Source organism: Lampetra planeri, chromosome 2 (assembly GCF_965212315.1).
Source record: "Lampetra planeri chromosome 2, kcLamPlan1.2.h2, whole genome shotgun sequence".
NCBI classification, from domain to species: Eukaryota; Metazoa; Chordata; class Hyperoartia; order Petromyzontiformes; family Petromyzontidae; genus Lampetra; species Lampetra planeri.
The window spans coordinates 7,062,787-7,081,409 of NC_136108.1; the positions used below are offsets into that span (position 1 = coordinate 7,062,787).

At 50.7% G+C, this 18,623-nt stretch overlaps 1 protein-coding gene across 1 annotated transcript; it reads left to right on the forward strand.

The window, feature by feature from the left end:
• Positions 1-4,165: 4,165 nt before the first annotated feature.
• LOC144733425 (von Willebrand factor C domain-containing protein 2-like) lies at positions 4,166-13,372 on the forward strand. The gene is made up of 3 exons (XM_078615338.1): positions 4,166-4,903; positions 9,902-10,031; positions 13,019-13,372. The coding sequence occupies exons 1-3, from the start codon at positions 4,409-4,411 to the stop codon at positions 13,156-13,158; spliced, it is 765 nt and encodes a 254-aa protein (XP_078471464.1). The 5' UTR covers positions 4,166-4,408; the 3' UTR covers positions 13,159-13,372.
• Positions 13,373-18,623: the final 5,251 nt, after the last annotated feature.

The following is an 18,623-nucleotide window of genomic DNA, read 5'->3' on the forward strand; positions in this document are numbered from 1 at the left end:
CGCAAACTCTAAATATATAGCAGGCGTCAGGGTTGGGATTGAACCCACGACCTCTTGCATACCAGACGAGGTATTTAACATCTCGCCACTGATCCGCACCGACTCCATCTCACACAGCCTGTGCGCAATTCCCGATACGCGATCTTACGTGCAACTCATCTCGTGCAATTCATCTCGTGCAATTCATCTCGTGCAATTCATCTCGTGCAATTCATCTCGTGCACATACTGACCCGCTACGCACACGTGGCACATGCGTGGTGGAGGCGACGCTGCGCCTATGCGATAATAAAGGTAAAGGTGCAGCCTGAAATGTATTTTTCACGCTACTGCTGGCTGAAGGCCATCTACTGGAGAGAGCCCCACTTGAGAGTACTTGGGCTACAGTCCCACATTGGCTCGATGTCTTGAAAGTGGTGGCAGCGCCCACAGCTTTCACCCAACCTCACGCGACGAGCTGTCGATCAACTAAGCTAACTGTGGCGTATCCATTTATACTGCTGTGTGGACAGAAGTGGGGCGGGCGGTGGGGGGCAGAGTGAAATTCAGAAACGATTGTCTACACTATTGCATAATTTTTTTTTTAACCGGCGAACCTCTAGATATTACATCCCAGTGTGACGAGCGTGCTAAACACTTCACCGCGAGCCAGCTTATCCTCGCACGCGGCGCTTTGAGCACGAATTTGGCACGACCTTTGATGGAGCCCGGATCCGCGTGTGTTTAATTCGATGTCTTTCCCCCCTCCCCCACCCCAACTCTCTGCCAACCCCATCTCATTGAAGCGCGGTGACAAATCCCCCCTGGCAGCGCAAGTGCCACGGCGAGCCACGTGGATGCGTCTGCCTGCCCCGGTATCCATCTGCCGCGCATGCGTCGTCTGGGAGATGTTTCATTGAAGAGGGCCTTCTGTCTGGGAACACAACGCCGTTTTCCTGCGCTTGAATCGCGTATTACTTTGCAAGGAATGGGCATTTAGCCACCGCGAAATATTTTGTAAAATTATTTTTTCTATGTTTTTTTTCTTTCGTGCTGCTGTACGGATCGCGACAAAAAAAACCAACCGCACGCGAATATCTGCCAGGCCCATGTACCCACGGCGAAATAATTTTAATAAATTTGAATTCATTAAATCGAAGTCCGCTTTGCGACGTTAGCTCAAGGATGAGCTTCATGGCAGCATATTTCTCTCCAGATTGTGTGTTTTTTGTTTGTTAAATCACGGTTGGTGAACCACACGCCCGATAGATAAAACGCCAAGCGGCTAACGACAAACAGCAATGTTAACATTTGGGTGGGGGGGGGGGGGGAAGAGACGACGAGGGGGAATTTCCAAAAGTCGAGCGGTAGCGAAGGGAGAAGCAGAAATGCAAAAGTGTTGTGACCTGCCCAGTGGTGGTGGTTGAACCCAGCACGAGACGAAACAAGTCAGCCTGGTAGATTGAGACCTACACACGGGTGATGGGATCCATCTAAAGGAGCGGTGGGGAACCATTTCCTTAACGAGGGTCGAATAGAATTTTCGAATGCATTTGGTGAACCATGCGTCAACAACCACCCGAGCGTTATCTAGTCAACTTGAGATACATTACAATGGTGCTTGTGTGTGTGTGTGATTCGTGTTGCGGGGAGCGGTGGTGTAGCGGTTAGTGTGCTGCACCACGAACCCGGCCACCCGAGTTCGATTCCCGCTCACGGACAACACCAGTGACGATTATCTGATATCGGTCCTGGACCTCCCCTAGGTTGACTCAGCCTCAAATAAGTACCTGGTGCGGTGTGTAAAACATCACCACTGGGGAGACGAAGGGTGCCAGGCGTGGTGTTGGCCAACCACCCTCTCGTGAGCCGTGCCGGCCTTCATACGTGCTCGCTAACAGCTCTTGCCCCAAAAGTCTGTTTAAGGCTATACGGGGGGATCTTTGTTATGGTGGTTCGTCATGAATTGCGATCAGAATGTAATGGTAATCTGAGATAACGATGCAGCTTTAATGCGCACGTCCACCGAGTATCAAAGAGGGCCTTGCAGTGACACGAGTGACTGGGCGGGGCTGGAATTAAAACGCAGTGTTCGTCGTTGTTGTTGTTGCCAGGTGGAAACAATTCACTCTCTTGTTACCTGATTAGTGCGGCCGAGACGATAACCAGTGGCGGAGAGATTTTGTTTGCGGCCTCTTTCGAAGCGATGATGCTTCATGTTGTCGCGGGCCTGTAAGGCTGGCCCACATCCGATTTAAAGTGTCGCCCATGATGTGCAGGTCATGTGGTGGCTTATATTTTCAGCTCGTCACATTTTAACGCAGTAAAATCAGAGGGAAAATAAACTCGTTGAAGAGGGGGGGGGAACCAACATTAACAGTCTAATATTTTTTACTGTCGCCAACAACCTCAACCGGCGTTGCTTTGTAGTGCTCGTCAGCAAGCTGCCAATACGATTAATGTTAACATGACCAACAACAAAAACGAGGCACTTACCTTCGTCCTGTGCTAGCAAAACGTGCGAACAACAGCAAAAAACGTACTTGCCCGTTCCTGAACTTGATGAGCAGCAAGTCAGTGCGAATAAGAACGGCATTTGCGTCATAGTCGGCAAACGCATGCGGGCACACGAACTGTTACACACAGACAAAATATAGCCTTAACAGACTGTTGGGGCAAGTGCTGTTAGCAAAGGGGGGTGGGTGGCCAGCACCACGCCCGGCCGTCTTTGTCTCTCTAGTGGCGATGTTTACACATTGCACCAGGTACTCGTTTGAGGCTGAGTCGACCGAGCGGAGACCCAGGACCGGTTCAGATAATCGTCGTTACACACAGACGCGCACACACACAGACTATGCTATCAATCAAGGGAGTTTGCGTTGCTGTCTTAACCATCGCTCACACGTCACACAGACTCACGCATTTGCATCCCTCAAGAAGACAATGATCCCGCTTGCCCCAACAGACTTTTGGGCAGCTAGCACCTATTGAGGTCTGCGCGGTACACGAGGGAGTGGGTGGCAAGCACCACGTCTGTCTGTCTTTGTCTCCCCAGTTCTGGTGTTTGCACACTGCACTAATGTTAGGCCAAGTCTACGTAGAAAGGGCCCAACAGCAGTACAAAATATTCGCCACAATTGTCGTCGTGAGCGAGAATCGAACTCGGGTCACCGCTCCAACCACGACAACTACCACTCCCCACATCTCGCGCGCAGGGCGATCGCGCACACGTGTGCTCTCTTTCACACACACGTGTGCACCGCGCGTCCGTTCACGCCATTCCCGTGCGCTTATCTGCACACGGGACACACAGCGGATTGCTTTTGACAGTTCTTTTTACGAGTTTACGCGACGCAGCCTTTATTGCGTAGGGAGCAGCGTAAATCCCGAGTTTGATTCACGCAGAGGTCTAACCGGGCGGAGAAGGAGGAGGTTGGCTGCGGAGTTAAAATGTAGCCAACCGAGCCCCCACCCCCCTCTCTTGCGACAACAGCCGCACTAAAGGCGCAACGCATCGATTCAACGAGACGGGCATAATTATTTATTACAAATCAATACGCGAAGCCACGCGCCAAGAAATGGAATCACTCACACTATGGGTCACGGAAGCGCCGTGCAAACTCAGCGCGCCCTGCTCACACCGACAGCACCCACAGAGGCCAGAGACACGTGCGAAGACGCTAATTGCTGTACCCGTCCTGTGCACCGTGTTGTACTCTGGGATCACCATCGAATACTGAATGGAGGGCCAGTGAGAATGGGAAGAGTGTGATTGTTGTAATTTCATCAACATGCATGCCGCAGTGTTGTTGTTGTTCTATGTTCTGAAGCAGACAGTCAGCCGAAACGTCGACATGTTTTTCGAGTTAAGAGCGTAACCAAATGCGGCTGAATGCTAATCTGAAAGGGAGCTCACCTGGTTAAATAAAATCTCTCAATCCACGAACGTGTAGCTGGTTTTTCATGACTCCAATGTGAATTTACAGGTCACGCTAGAAATGGCACATTTGGGTTGTTCCTCTCTCAAAGTGCGTGCGCGTAGTCGGCGCAGGGGGCGGGAGGCTGCGTTGCGGGAGTTGGGGGGGGGGGCGGCAGTGGCTGTGTCACCCCCGTCTCGCTCGCTCCGCATTTCAAGTTCGCACACGCACGGTCCGCGCTCACTCCGGCTCCTGACGCCGACGCGCGGTCACGGGACGTGGTGGTGGTGGTGACGGTGTAGCGATGCACGAGGTGGGTTATAAAGCCGCTTAACATGCCACTCGAACGCACGACTCCGACTCTCCGAGAGCGACTCCGCATTTCGTAGCGGCTCCCTGCATCGCGACCGTAAATTCGCTTGGGTGCCCCCGCTGCGTCAGCTTGGGCGCGTAAATCACACTGCGCTGCCGAGAGCTACATTTTTACGCAATTCCCTCGCCGGCGTCTCAGCCATGAGGGCGCTACCACGTCTATCTCGCGGGCAAGCGCTCGTCCTCGCGCTAATCTACTTCGAGCCCCTCTTGATCCACCCTCTCGGCGCGGGTCCGCTCTCCCCGGGGCCGCAGAGCCTCGGCGCTCCGGACGTCACTCGGCTCGGAGCCGCTGCAGGTCTCGGCTCCCGAGGCCGCGCGGCGCCTAGCCCAGCCTCCCTGCAGGAGACGACGTCGCCCGGCGCCTACGAGGGCGAGCCCGACCGCCGGGTGCAGCGGGGTTGCGAAGACGCGACGGGGCGCGTTTACCGGCTCGGGGAGCGCTTCTTCCCGGGGCACGCGTCGTGCCCGTGCGTGTGCGCCGAGGACGGGCCCGTGTGCGCGCCCCCCGACTGCCCGCGCCTGCACCCCAAGTGCGTGCGCGTCGAGTCGGACGGTTGCTGTCAGCAGTGCAAGCAGATGCGCAGCGGCTGCGAGTTCAAGGGCGCCAAGTACGGGTCGCTGCAGGAGTTCAAGGTAACGTGCTGGGGCGCGTTTTAATTGGCCGCTCTTTGGCGTTGGCGACGGGAAAATTCGGCGTGAAGGGCGCAGTCGGTGCAACTGCGCCGAGACCCATGGGGCAGGAGGGTCCCCAGCCGATTAGCACGGTTTGGCTACGTACGGTGCGAAATAAGTTCAATATACATGCAAACCCACGCGGCCGAGGAGCTCCCATTTCATTCATTGCTCCACTGCCCGCGGAAACCACTTTCAGCTGCTGGATGGGAGGCTAGAGATGTGCGAGTCTAACGCAGGCAATCTGGACCCGGCTCCTCGGGTTCCATTCCCGGCCACGGCTAAGATCGATCAATGGCGAGCGATGCCTGAACCGGTTATGGGCGACAACTGACTGTAAATGATTATTAATTTGTGAATAACAATTTTTTTAGAGATGCATTACTCGAATACAGGCACTGCATTACTGGTTTATTAACTCGATAGGAAGAGAAGATGAAAACTCACTACCATCGTCATTAATTCTGCTCATAATAGAACACATGGTAGACCGACGTTTCGCGCAATACCCCTGTGTTGTTTTCTGCAAACGTGTGCACCACTGCTAACACAGGCCAGCATGTGTTTGTTTACCTTATTAGGTTTACCTAAAACTCAGCGAATTGAATTAATAGTCAATGCTCTTCTGGACGAAATGATGTCCACGTCGTGTTGGTCATGAGAGTTGTGTGATCATAACCTCACCACGCTGCTCATGGCACGGGTAACGTCTCGGAATTTCGACCAAGATAGCGGCTGATATTCAATGAGAAATTAAGCCCTGCGCGAATGCAAACGCGTGCCCATACCCATTTGGAAGTTACGTAACACCTCATGGGTCGGTGGCGAGTGATGTATTCATATATAATCGCTGTTTTCGAGAGCTTTATTGCGTGTGCATCCGAGAAGAATTACAGATTTCTATAAACTCTTTCGCCAGGGTTAAACCATTACCACCTAGGTAATGTAATCCCCTCGAGGCGTTTATGGATGGAGTATCAAGTCCCCCCCCCCGCTGGTTAATATCGCTCAGGCGTGCACATGGAATTCTATCAGATTTCTCCACCAGCGCATCATTTAGTGCGCATCTACCCACACACCAGACAGAGCACCCTCCTTACACAGGCAACATGACATATTTTTCGAAAAACGTGAACACTGCTTAGGTTTTCGCGATTGTTCTCTGTAGCTCTCCAATGTGTGTTTGGGTTCTTATTATTATTATCATAATTCCTTGAGTAAAGTCACGTAGATAGAAAATAAAAATATATTTAAAATAAAAAATAAACTAAAATTTAAAATAATTGTATTTCATTTTTATTTTCTATCTACGTGACTTTACCGAAAGAACCATTCCTGCAGTCACGAAAGTTTTAAGTCAAAATATATCATAATTCCCTTTATTTACCCGGGAAAGCCTCGCTGAATATTAAAAAAAAAAACTTTTTTTCTCATCAGGATGGTCCTGGCACATTGGGATATTTCGTAGCCTACTGTAGTTTCGTAGTAGGGTGCCAAGTCGCTACACTTTTCCCAATTGAGTATTTTTTCGGGGAAAATTTCAAATTTTGCGCAATTGTACCGCGTGCTATTCGGCAATAATGGTACAGCGCAGAGGTGGGACAAAGTCATTGTTATGCAAGTCCAAGTCGAGTCGCAAGTCATCAAATTCATGACTCGAGTCTGACTCGAGTCCAAGTCACATGACTCGAGTCCACATCTCAGAGGTGGGACAAAGTCATTGTTATGCAAGTCCAAGTCGAGTCGCAAGTCATCAAATTCATGACTCGAGTCTGACTCGAGTCCAAGTCACATGACTCGAGTCCACACCTCTGGTACAGCGTTCCGCTCCATGTGCTGGGAACCGAAATGAAATTCAGTAACCTGAAGATGCTCCCATCGCGTGGATTGAAATGTCGGACTTCACGCCGGACAACGCTCGGTACAACCCGAAAACGCTTCTAAGAGCCACACGTAAAATACGTTCCCTTACGGCGGTCGTAGACAGAATTCATTACGAACTTCACTCGGGTTCTGAGGCTTGTGTGGTGGGTTAAACTTGGGGGCATTCCCACCCCATCCAAGACGCGTGGAAGAATCGACCGCATGCCCTCTGGAGGAAATATCTAAGAGCGCACTCTAAATGGCAGGGTTGCACCTTTTAATCCGCATTATAATGTTTGGCCGAGTCAGGTTTTTCTCTGAAGGTTTTGCTTTGTGTGGGAGGAGACCGTCGTACTTTGAGAAAACCCACCAAGCAAGAAATGCGTGGGGATCACACTACGGAAGGATTCACGAACCCACTTGCTGTACTTACATCTCGTGGTCACGTTGCAGCCCAGCAGATGTTGGGCATTTACACACCTGTACAATCCACAATTTTACTTCTCCAAATCAGTGGATCACGGGTGTGCACCCGGCTTCAAGACGCTCTTTTGTGAACGAGTCTCCAAGTCCCAATGCAACATGTCCACGTGCAAAGAAGAAATGTACGGAATCTGGAATATGTTTTATAATAATCATAAATAGTAAATATTATGCGTAGGCTTTCATAATTGGTTTCATTTGGGTTAGGTCGTGTTAAAATATGTGTTGTAAAACGTGGATCAAATATGCCAAATAAGTTCCTGCTTCAGCAGACTGGTGTGTTGGAGACTAATCTCTTTTTGCTGGAGATGACATCCAGTATCGTCAGGTTGTTAGCATTATCTGAGCTCGTGTCAATCCACCTCGTGTCAATTATGGGGAGTTGTTTAACCATACTTCACCGCGCTGGGCAGTATGTATGTTTATTCTTTTGCACCGTACGTAGTTAACCGTGATAATTGGAAGAGCGGGGGATGGACAACAAACTTAACACAAAAAAACAGTTCTCAAGAAATGAGTTTTCAATCTCGATTCCAAAGTGCACAGTTCCAGTGACGTCCTAATTTCGGAAGGAAGAGCCTTCCAGACGGCTGCAGAAGCACATCTGAAAGCGCGATGCATTGTCCATCTTTGTTCGATAGCTAGCCAAAAGCCGCTGCTGCAAGGATCGCCGGAGTTTGCGTGATGGTTTATGCTCCTTGACGAGATGAGCAAGGTATTATGCTTCATTTGTGAAAAGCACTTTGTGTGTAATGAGTGGCAAGCACAGTGCAGGACTTATTCAGAAATCACCCGCCACTCATATTAGCCGTGGCACCGGGTTCATAGCAGAGGTGGGACAAAGTCATTGTTATGCAAGTCCAAGTCGAGTCGCAAGTCATCAAATTCATGACTCGAGTCTGACTCGAGTCCAAGTCACATGACTCGAGTCCACATCTCATAGGTGGGACAAAGTCATTGTTATGCAAGTCCAAGTCGAGTCGCAAGTCATCAAATTCATGACTCGAGTCTGACTCGAGTCCAAGTCACATGACTCGAGTCCACACCTCTGGTTCATAGCGCAAGTGCGCGAACCACTGCGTCGCCGATTCTCCCACCAGAGCAATTTATTAAAACTGAGCTGAAACGATAACCCCAGCTCAGACAGATCAGTGGCCTCCTGGAAATATCACTTCCCTCATACGTGCGACTCTGCCCCATGCAATCATATTGAAGCCGCATTGCTCACGCACGCACGGTTTGTTCCAGCACAAAGAGGCAACATCTGTTCACAAATAACGCAAAGGACGCGGTGCCCTGAACAAACGAAAGGAATGTCCTGGGTGTGATGAATGCAATAACGATATTCCGTTCCCCACTCCCTTAGCCGGGTACTTGCACGCTGCACGTGGGGGTCAATGGTAAGTTGGTCGGACTTGCAATCCAGGGATCACCGGTTCCGTTCGACCTCCTGGCGTGGAGGTGAAAACAAAGGAGGCTCTTAAATCCGACAGCCTCTATCCACCCAGAAAAGGATAGACCTCAGGTAGTCGATTGGTAGGTCGCGTGCGGTGGGGTAAAATGTGGGTACGTACACCTCTTCCAGTGCATCTGGTCAGCGTGGAAGATTAGGCCAAAATAGAGCTCTCTCTCTAAGGGAAGCTCTTCCACCAGCAGTGGTGTAAGCAAGCAGTTGCAGGGCGGCATCCTTTTACCGGACTGCTCAGCCGCGTTACCCCTCACATACGCACTGACCCCCCCCCACCTCAGTGAGTGAACGTCATTTGTCTCTCTGTGTTTTTTTTGTTTTTTCGCAAACTCCGTCGTTTTCATCTCCCGAAGTCGGAGCGCCGCACGCCACGAGCGTGCGGTTACCCGCGGGTAACGCGACTTCAAATCTCCGCGATGACAGCCCTGGGCATAACCCTGGGCTCGAGAGGCTGATGCCACGATCCATCACTTCACCCTGAGATCGAGCTCGGTCGCAATTCCTACTTCATCCCGCACGTCCCTCTTGGCCCTCTCCGGCACAACCCGCAAATCCGTCTCGATCATCCGGTCCACCTATCTCCCGTTCCAATCGTCGCTCTGCAACACGCGTCTTGCGTAACACTGCTGTCACTTTCTTGTCACTTTTCCGTCCACCTCCCAACTCTCCCGTCCTTACTACGTCTTCCATTTTCCTACCCTTCTCATCCCTCCCATCCCTCTCGACCTTCCCACCAATCCCATCTCTCCCATTCCTGCCGTCCACCTCACTCACATCCCTCCCTTTCATTTCCAACGCACACTCGTTCTTCTTAAGTGCTCCCATCCTCATCCGGTCACCTCCGATCACTCTCATTCTTCTCATCCATCCCGTCTCTCCTATCCCACCCTTTCTCTTCTCATCCACTTAACATCTCTGTCGTCCTTCCCATACATCCCATCCTCGGCACTTCTCTCCTCCCCCAATCCATTTCATTCATCTCATCCCTCCCATCCATTTACCGCCCGACTCACATCTCTGCCATATTTCCCGTACCCCTCCAACCCTTTTTCATTTTTAATCATCCCCGTCCCTCGCTTTCCTCACGTCTCAATCCCTTCCTCGTGCCCTTCCTTCCTTCAACTTCCCACCCCCGCCCACGGCAGCTGTCTCCGTGTGAGCGGTGTCGCTGCGAGGCAGACGGGGAGGTGACGTGCGTGGTCTCGGACTGCCCGCTGCCCGAGTGCGTGGACCCCGTGTATGAGCCCAAGCAGTGCTGTCCCGTCTGCAAACACGGTACGTACCGCCTTCGCCGTTCTGAGCCCTTTCCCGCTGCGTCGGGCAGGCCGGTTCTCAGCCCGTGTCCCGATGTTGTGCTCACTCTGTGCTGTCAGTGTCGTTCACGGGAAGCGGCCTCCGTTCGGAAACCCTCGCAGAGCGAGAACGACGCACGAGCACACGTGCTCAAGAACAGCCCGTGGAATGTTATATCACAGAACGACTTTTTGGAACCCATACTCTTTGGTTCTTTCGGTAAAGTCACGGGTGCAACACAAGCGCCCGAAATGTCGTGATTTGTTTTATTTTATACCTACGTGACTTTACCGAAAGAACCAAAGAGTATGGATTCCTGCAGTCACGAAAGCTTCAAATCAATATTTTTAGAACCCCTTAAAGTGAGCTTTCTATCTGCACACCGGGGGAGGCGGGGCCGGGGGGCACTGTCAAAGCAGGAAATGAGCCAAATTAAGTGAAACCTGAAATTAAATATGATGTTTTTTGTGCAGCCATTTCTGCAGGCATTGGTGACTGAGCTGAGACGATTGGTCTACTCCACTTGATAACTCGATGTCATCATAAATTAGAAGCCAGGTTGTCAGCGGTGCCGTTGCCATATCTGTGACCTCTGAACCACCTCTTGGAGTTCCCAGATGCCAGAGGGACCCTTAATCATCATTGTCATTGTGTGTAACCCTCATCATTGGGCAGTGCTCATCTGTGTTGGCAATCTTGAGCCAGTGGTGGATTTTCCGCATTTTCTATGCCAGAGAATAATTTGTATAACAGCCGCTCGTTCCATTTTAATGAGACTCCTCTGAAATGAAGCCCACAAAGCGAACACGGCGAGTCTTAGCGTGTCCGATGAGAGCTTGAAGCTGTTTCAAGTAGAACATCGCAGGCAGGCGCCCCCATTGTATATTGGACGGGTTAAAGGTGTGAAAGCTGACGTCAGGAGTGCCATAATGAGGCGTTTGAACTCAACGATAAAGCCTACTTAGGGGCCGTCCATAAATGACGTCACGCACCTAGGGGGGAGGGGGGGCAGACATTTGTGACGATGTGTGACGAGTGGGGGAGGGGGGGTTTAAGAAATGTGACGTCACATCAAAATGCCCAACTTTAAATACATATAGACAACAGGTTCTACTTAATTAAATAGACGTTTTAATAAATGTTTTCTCCTACAACATCAGAGTGCAGCGCCACATTAAATACGCACTACAATGACAATAGTTTAAAGTGATTTGAAGCATGTTTTATTTTCAAAATGGAAATATGGTTTGGGGGGGGGGCAGAGCTTTGTGACGTCATATTTGAGGGGGGTTGACTTTTTGTGACGCCGTGTGACGAGGGGGGGAGGGGGGGGGTCAAAAATCGGCCCAAATCGCGTGAAGTCGTTTATGGACGGCCCCTTACTCATTAGCGATTTTTCAAATTCGTGTCGGACAGCCCGGGACACGCCGTCTATGCGAGTTACGTATCTTCAAGGAAAAAAAGATGTGAGGGGGAGAGGGGTTACTCTGGTTTGATGTCTGCAAGGAGCCCTCTGGGTGAGAAGGTGAGCATGTCTGAAACGCTTTCCTTGCCCTCACTCAGCGGGCTTCCTCGCTCATCCCCCCCACCACCAACTCCACCGCGCTCTTCAAAAAATTCGTCATCTGCTTACGAGTCGTGGGTCCTCCACCTGCCCCCCTCCCCCCCGTAATGAGGCCCCACAAATAACGACCCCCAGCAACCCACCTAATCCCTCCGGCGCTGCCCCGCAGTGAGTGGACGCGTGTGGACATCTAATTTGGGTTTAATTGGTCCAAAAATGGGATACACCGCGCAGCATTGTGAGCGATACCGTGCGCCCCGAGTAGCGTAGCGGTTAGCGCGCTGCGCTACGAATCCAGCGAAGCACGGAAATGCACCGCTTGCAAAACGCCGCATTCACTTTCGATTCCCGCTCACGGCCGATATCGGTGACGATTTTCTCAACCGGGTTCTGGGCCTCGTTAAGGCACTTTGGCGGGGGGGGGGGGTGTGTAAACATCGCCACTGGGGAAACAAAGGCGGTCGGGCGTGGTGCTGGCCACCCACCCGTTTTCGACCTTCACGAGTGTTCGCTTATCCAAGGGAGATCTCGGGCGACACAGACGCAGCGATTAACGCCGCACAGCATTCCAATGCTGGAACCAAACAGCGGAGGAAACACCGAAAAAATCAAGCGTTGAAAATTTCAACGTCAAAACGTCATCATCGATATTGTATAATAGCACGAAGAAAAATGGACAGCGAAAACCCGACGTGTGTATGAAATATAGTCACGTGTATGACAGTAAAGGTCAGTACACATTATTTGAAATAGTTATGCCCTTTATCCGGGAAAGTTCCAACTGAGACAATCTTGCAGGAGGACCTTGCTGCATTTGACATTTTTGACCAATTCAACGGATTCGTGTTTGGCGGAAAGTTGCACACGACGGTGTAACACTCAAAGCTTTGCGCTGATGGATTCAGTAATCCAATGCGGTACTACCAGCTCCTGGCCACCTCACAATCCAAGCCCTACAATATCTCGTATCAACCACGCAGTCTCTTATCCGATTACTTACCAGGCTCAAATCAGCTTAGCTTCCAAGATCTGAAGATGTAGGCAGCATTCAAGGGGATTTGCAAGGACAACGACGCTTCCAAACTGTGCAAAGTGTTTATGCGTTCGGTGGTGGGGGGGGGGTCTATAACACCCCTAATTAGCTAAGTAGGTAAACAAACCAAAACAAAGAAGCATTACTTGCAAAAGCTCTACTCTATAAAAAATACATTCTGCACTTACAGTGACCCGTCGCTTTCCACACTGCTAATTAAATACTTCTCAAGGCAAAACGCATACAGTGTTGGAAAGTATTAACGTAATTAATTATATTTAAAATCAAGTTGTCAACGATTAGCATAACTCATATGTCCCCCCTCCTCTCTCCTCCTCCTCTCTCTCTAAAATACGCGCAAACCGCACGCAGGACCAAACTGCCTGGCCGGCTCGAACGTCATCCCCGCGGGTCGAGAGGTCAAACTGGACGAATGCACCACCTGCAACTGCAACTTCGACGGCGACTGGTACAAGACGGACCGCCAGGCCACCTGCATCCATGACTGCTGACGAGCGTTGCTGGGTGGTTCGGCGGTGGGTGCAAGGGCTGGTCATCATTTCCTCCCGTGTGGATGGACTCTACGTCCGTCCCAGAGCCGTCGCTAGACATTTCGGTAGCTGCGGCACCAGCACCGCCACAGCCGCAAACAAAGTGTTGAGCCACCAACCAAGCCGCCGCTGCTCGCTTCGCTCTCCGACGATTCGGCTACGCAAACATGCGGCGCACCCCCCCCGCACGCCCCACTCCAGAAGGCCACCCCACCCGTCTCCCCCCCCGCCCCCCCAAAAAGCCACCCTTTCCCCTCCCTTCCTGCTGCAGCACTGCGTCCATGCTTCATCCATCCCCGCCCCTCCACTCTACGCTCATCCGTGATGGCAGGAGGCCAACGCAAAAGCGTCACGCGGAGACACATCCCTGTCGTGAAAAAAGCGCTTCATAGCTCATCGTAATTCCTCCAGTCTAGATAAAGATTCTGATTCTGGCATTCGGATGAGCGCGATAGAGAGACAGGAGAACCATTCCACGTACATGTTGATTATTTGTTAGACATTCTATTGCAGTGTTGTGGAGCTGACAACTCAAGCTATAACATCAGCGTAACCGTGTAAGCGACCAATAAATTTTGATTTCATATGGTTTATGTAGCCCTGGCTTGATGAGTCAGAGCGGCCGCTTGACTAGCAACACTGGCTGGCATGTTCGTAAAAGCGCAAATATTCCCGACTGTGAGGGCGGGCACAAAATCCGGCGTGAGTAGGTTAAACGTTGAGTTTTATAAGGGCACCACGGGGTGACCAGCCCCTCCCCACCCAGCCCCACCCCTCCCACCCCCCACCCTCCCCACCCAGCCCCTCCCCACCCTCCCCACCCAGGCCCACCCTCCCCAACCAGCCCCTCCCCACCCTCCCCTCCCCACCCAGCCCCTCCATCCTCACCCAGCTCCTCCCCACCCTCCCCTCTCCACCCAGCCCCACCCCTCCCATTTTTGGATGCACGACGGACGGACACAATAATCCCCTGTGGGCTGGTGGAACCAGGAGGTTCCTACCAGTATAAGGTACTAACTACCACTAGATTTCAAGGTGCAACTATCCATAGTAATGCTATATAATTGAACCTCACATTCTTATAATTGTATGAGGACATGATAAGTATCATGGGAACAAAATAAGGTAACACGGATGTGGCGTGCCAACATAATTCACTGAACAGCGGTCTGGACTATCGTCCACTCCATCACAATTTCATGAATTGTGACTATGTATTTAGAATTGGGATATCTAATTATTGAAGTTGTCAATTACTGTAACGATTATCGCTTTGATCACTCGACTAATCTGATAACACAACAATATAGTTAGTTGGGAAAAATAATTACCGCTGTTCGCATGTGTGCCGCTGGACGGGAGGTAATATTTGGGCCTTGGTGGCGTCATTGGCATCATCGGCCACGTTGTCACACTGGGCGTGGCTTGCTGGGGATGTGTGGTCGACCGAGATTTTTAAAGGTGTCCGAGTACAATAATCAATTACCAAGAGTGGTCGATAATAATATATCGTTTGATTAACCGACTAATCGCCCCACCTCGAATTAATTAAATAACCAGCTATTGTGTAATATCGTGGTGCATGTAGCGGGCACTAGTGGCTAGAGGGTCCTCACGTGAACCCAGTAAACACAAAATTAGGAACTGAAAAAAACATCGATCGGTGCACACGCGACTTCAACCACGCATGTATCGCGAGAATGCATACCATCGATGTGAATCGATTACATTAAGCACTACAGCCCCTGTGAAATAACCTACGCGAATGCTTCCACGCAGTCGTTTGTGATCCTCAGGCGCAAGAGGCGACAGCAGTGGCGTCGCTATTGAGCAGTGTGCAGGCGGTGCAACTGCACAATGGCCCACAGGCCTGAGGGGCTCAGGCACCGGGCTACGAAATGAAGGGGGGAGATTTTTGGACTCGGGAATTTGCGGTGTTGGGTGCGTAAATAATTCATGGGACCAGGCAGCGCCCAGTTCAACCGCGCGGCGCCACAAGCAGTGAGTGTATCCATTCAATTGTCGGGCTGCGCGCACAGCATGCGCATAACAATTCCAATACGGTACGGGTATCATTTTCCCTAAAAGCAGTGGTGGATACGGGGAAGTTGAGGGCCACAGAGCTCAAGCCAAACCACCACCCCGTGACACCAATTCGATGCTGCCAGCGAGCTGCGAGCGCTCGGAAACATTTAACTTTTGGGATTGAATTACTGCAGTGGCAAGATAAGCCCCCCCCCCCCTCTCTCTCTTATCCCGAATGACGGGAAGCACCGCACCATAGCACTTACGAGGGCATTGGCATGGGTGAAACGTCGTGGCAGGGAGGTCTCATCGGGCGGGGGAGAAGAGGGGACACGTGTCTTCGTCCAGGCACCTCTCCACCGACCTCGCTTCTTAAGAGGCACGTGTGTGTGTTTGTGTGTGCAGCTCTCCGATTAGGGGTTTTAGGGGCTCTACCCGCGTGTTGTTTTTCTTTCCGGCGGCACGATGTCCGACGTTTCGCTCCAAGTGCCGTGAGCTTCAGCTGCCACAGCGGCACGTGGAGCGAAACGTCGGACGTCATGCCGAGCAGCACGCGGCGGAACCAAAAAACACATCGGAGAGCGACACGGGACAACCGCCAGAGCCTAAATGTGTTTGTCCGTGCCCTTTGATCACACGTGGACACGTGAATGATGCCCCTTAACATCCGTGACCCACTCCTGGTTGCAGTTCCCCGTAGCGCTACTCAAGAGCAAGATTGATTTCCAGTAACTTCTCGATCCACTGCTGGATGAGGGCCTCCCCGAACCGTGTCGTTGATCGTACTTCACCACGCTGGTCGATGCGGATTGGTGAAGGGGAGAATGGCAGGATCGCTAGCTGCTGACTTCTGATGTTAGCCGTGACCGGAATTCGAACTCATGTCGCCGGGTCCGTAGCACGGTGCATTAGTCACTGGCTGTCTCACCACACTCACACATTTCGTTAAGTCGGAATACTCGCCGGTCGATCTCGACGAACACGTCTCGTTGTCTTAATGCACCGAGCACTGCTGAGGAGACTCAAGAAAGTCGAAACCGGCCCCGCGGGTTTCCCGTTGAAACAAATGTAACTGGAAAGCATTGCCTGAAAACCCCGACGGCCGATACATTAGATAATCTTGTTTTAAGTTACACGTGCTTGTTGGCTTTTTGAAGGGTCTGGTGCTGTAAGGTGATATCAGCCCCTTCGTGTTTGCCAGCCACCGATCCAGCGTGCGTTGCAAGGGTTCTTCGTTGACTAAGCAGTGCCGGATTATCCCAGTAGCACAAGTAGCTACATATGTAGCTACGGGCGCCGCACTTTCAAGGGCCCCGCGCTGAATGCTTTCAAGCTATCAATTCCGGTTCAGTGATTCTGCACTTGCTCTATTACTATAGTACTATACTGCAGTGACGTGCGGTGAGGTCAATGGCTGGGGTGGCACTGGCTAGTGTCAGATTCACACACTGAGGGGGGCGTGGCCTCACGGAGGGGGCGTGTTAGAGACCAGCGAGCCTAAATATCTTTATACGCCTACGTGAAACAAGTTACCTGGAGTATGGAAGGCGAGGACATGAAATGAAGGGGTCTACAAACATTACATTGGTGACATACTGAGATAGTAACAGGCACGCACTTATTGCCCGCGCTCCATCCAGTTACTGAGGGGTTGCGCAATCATAGGGGAGGCTGAGCTCATCGCTGCCTCACCTCTCGTCTCTTCCTGTATTTGCAGCGGAGCTCCGCAAATTTAGCGATTTTGAGTTTAAAAATGATTTGAATCGTATAGAAATGAGATTTATAACACAGATCAGTGGAAAATCTTAATATTCATTTTATTTGATTATTCTTTTTTTTTTCGTAACAGCTATTTTCATTGGAGTATGACAGATGAGGCTCTGCCTCCCCTGCCTCCACCGACCGCACGTCCCTGCTATACTGCCTTCAACTTTTATGAAGACTGGGTTGTTTAAGGTTACCGATTTGTCGTATTATCTGGCTGTACAGCAAATGAAAAAATACAATTACTTTACTATGCAAGTGAAAAATTTGTGTTTTAATAGTTGCGTGGTTTTCTTTTTTATTTAGGGCCCCTTTATAACATATGATACAGGCCTCGCACTAGTTTAATCCGGCACTGCGACCAAGGGAAATATTTCTCCATGTAGTGCATAAGAAGGGGGTCAAAGGGGACCTTTTTCTTTCTGTGGAACGGCGCTCGCAGGGAGACCTTTCAAAAGGTTAATCTTTTGGAAATCGTGCATAGTGGCCTATGACATCCCCCTATAGGCCCATTCCGGTTTTTTTTTATTATAAGCACATTATCACGAGCAAAGTTGGGCATCTCAATGAGCTCGCCTCGATAATTAAACGCGCTAATGACAGCCGACCTTCTTTGAAGGCAATAGCTCGGATTTCTGTAAAGATTGCGCTTGTCGAAAGCAGCGCCCTTAAGAGAGAAGTATCTTCACTAAAGAGAAATGTGATGCTGCATTGGTAGTGGTGCCTAAGGTATAAATAACAAACACACAAAAAAACCTCGGCACATTCGTCGATAAACACTTCCCTGAAAGGAATACGTATATAATAAGCGACGTTTCAGTCAATGGGCCTTCTAAATCTTTCTGATATCAAGAAAGACCATTGCACGGAACATCGCTTATTATATTTGTGTGTAGCGCATTGCGCTACGAAACCAGATACCCGAGTTCGATTCCTACTTGCGGCGAGCACCAGGGATGATTATCTGAACCGGTCCTGAGCCTCCCCTAAGTCGACTCAGCCTCAACTGAGTACCTGGTGTGGCTGAGCGTGGTGTTCTGTGCCGGCTTCAATAGGTGTTCGCTAACAGCACTTGCCCCAATAGTCTGTCAAGGCTATACGGGGGATATTTTTCCTTGTTTTATATATTTCGTTTGTTAGGGCAAATATTATTGAGTTGCTGTCTTGAGACAGCGCACGTGAATGCTGTAATGAGATTTAGCACGCGTCATTCTGGTGAGCACCACCTTTGTTATATGGTGCGGAGAGTCGAGCCCCTACATCATCGTAAATAAAGAGAGCGCGCCGCGCGTCATCTTTACGAAGATGCCTCGGGTGACCCGTGTTACGTTAACAATGTTTTGTTAGTTGTACCTCTCTCTACAATTAGAGATTCAAATGACGCTGCTGCCGGCAGGCGTGGAGGAGTAGACACAAATACCCGATAGCGTAGCTCTCTCGATGTGGAGGCCCATATCCACCGCCAGTGGAGTGACCAAGCAATTGCAGGGTTGCGCCTTTGTCTTTATGGGTATGAAATGATTTCAAAAGAGGACTCTCGCACGTGAATATAAACACAGAAAACAAGACGCGGTTGCGTGTATTCGTCGGTGAGGAATGCATTGACTTGTTGTGCACGTCCTCAGTCACCGTTCGTT

What these genes read in the sequence shown, in the direction of transcription:
- LOC144733425 (XM_078615338.1), top strand. Translation starts at nt 4,409, where the DNA reads ATGAGGGCGCTACCACGTCTATCTCGCGGGCAAGCGCTCGTCCTCGCG. An exon ending in GGTCGCTGCAGGAGTTCAAG is followed by an intron (nt 4,904 to 9,901) that starts GTAACGTGCTGG and finishes CGCCCACGGCAG; the next exon opens with CTGTCTCCGTGTGAGCGGTG. An exon ending in CTGTCCCGTCTGCAAACACG is followed by an intron (nt 10,032 to 13,018) that starts GTACGTACCGCC and finishes AACCGCACGCAG; the next exon opens with GACCAAACTGCCTGGCCGGC.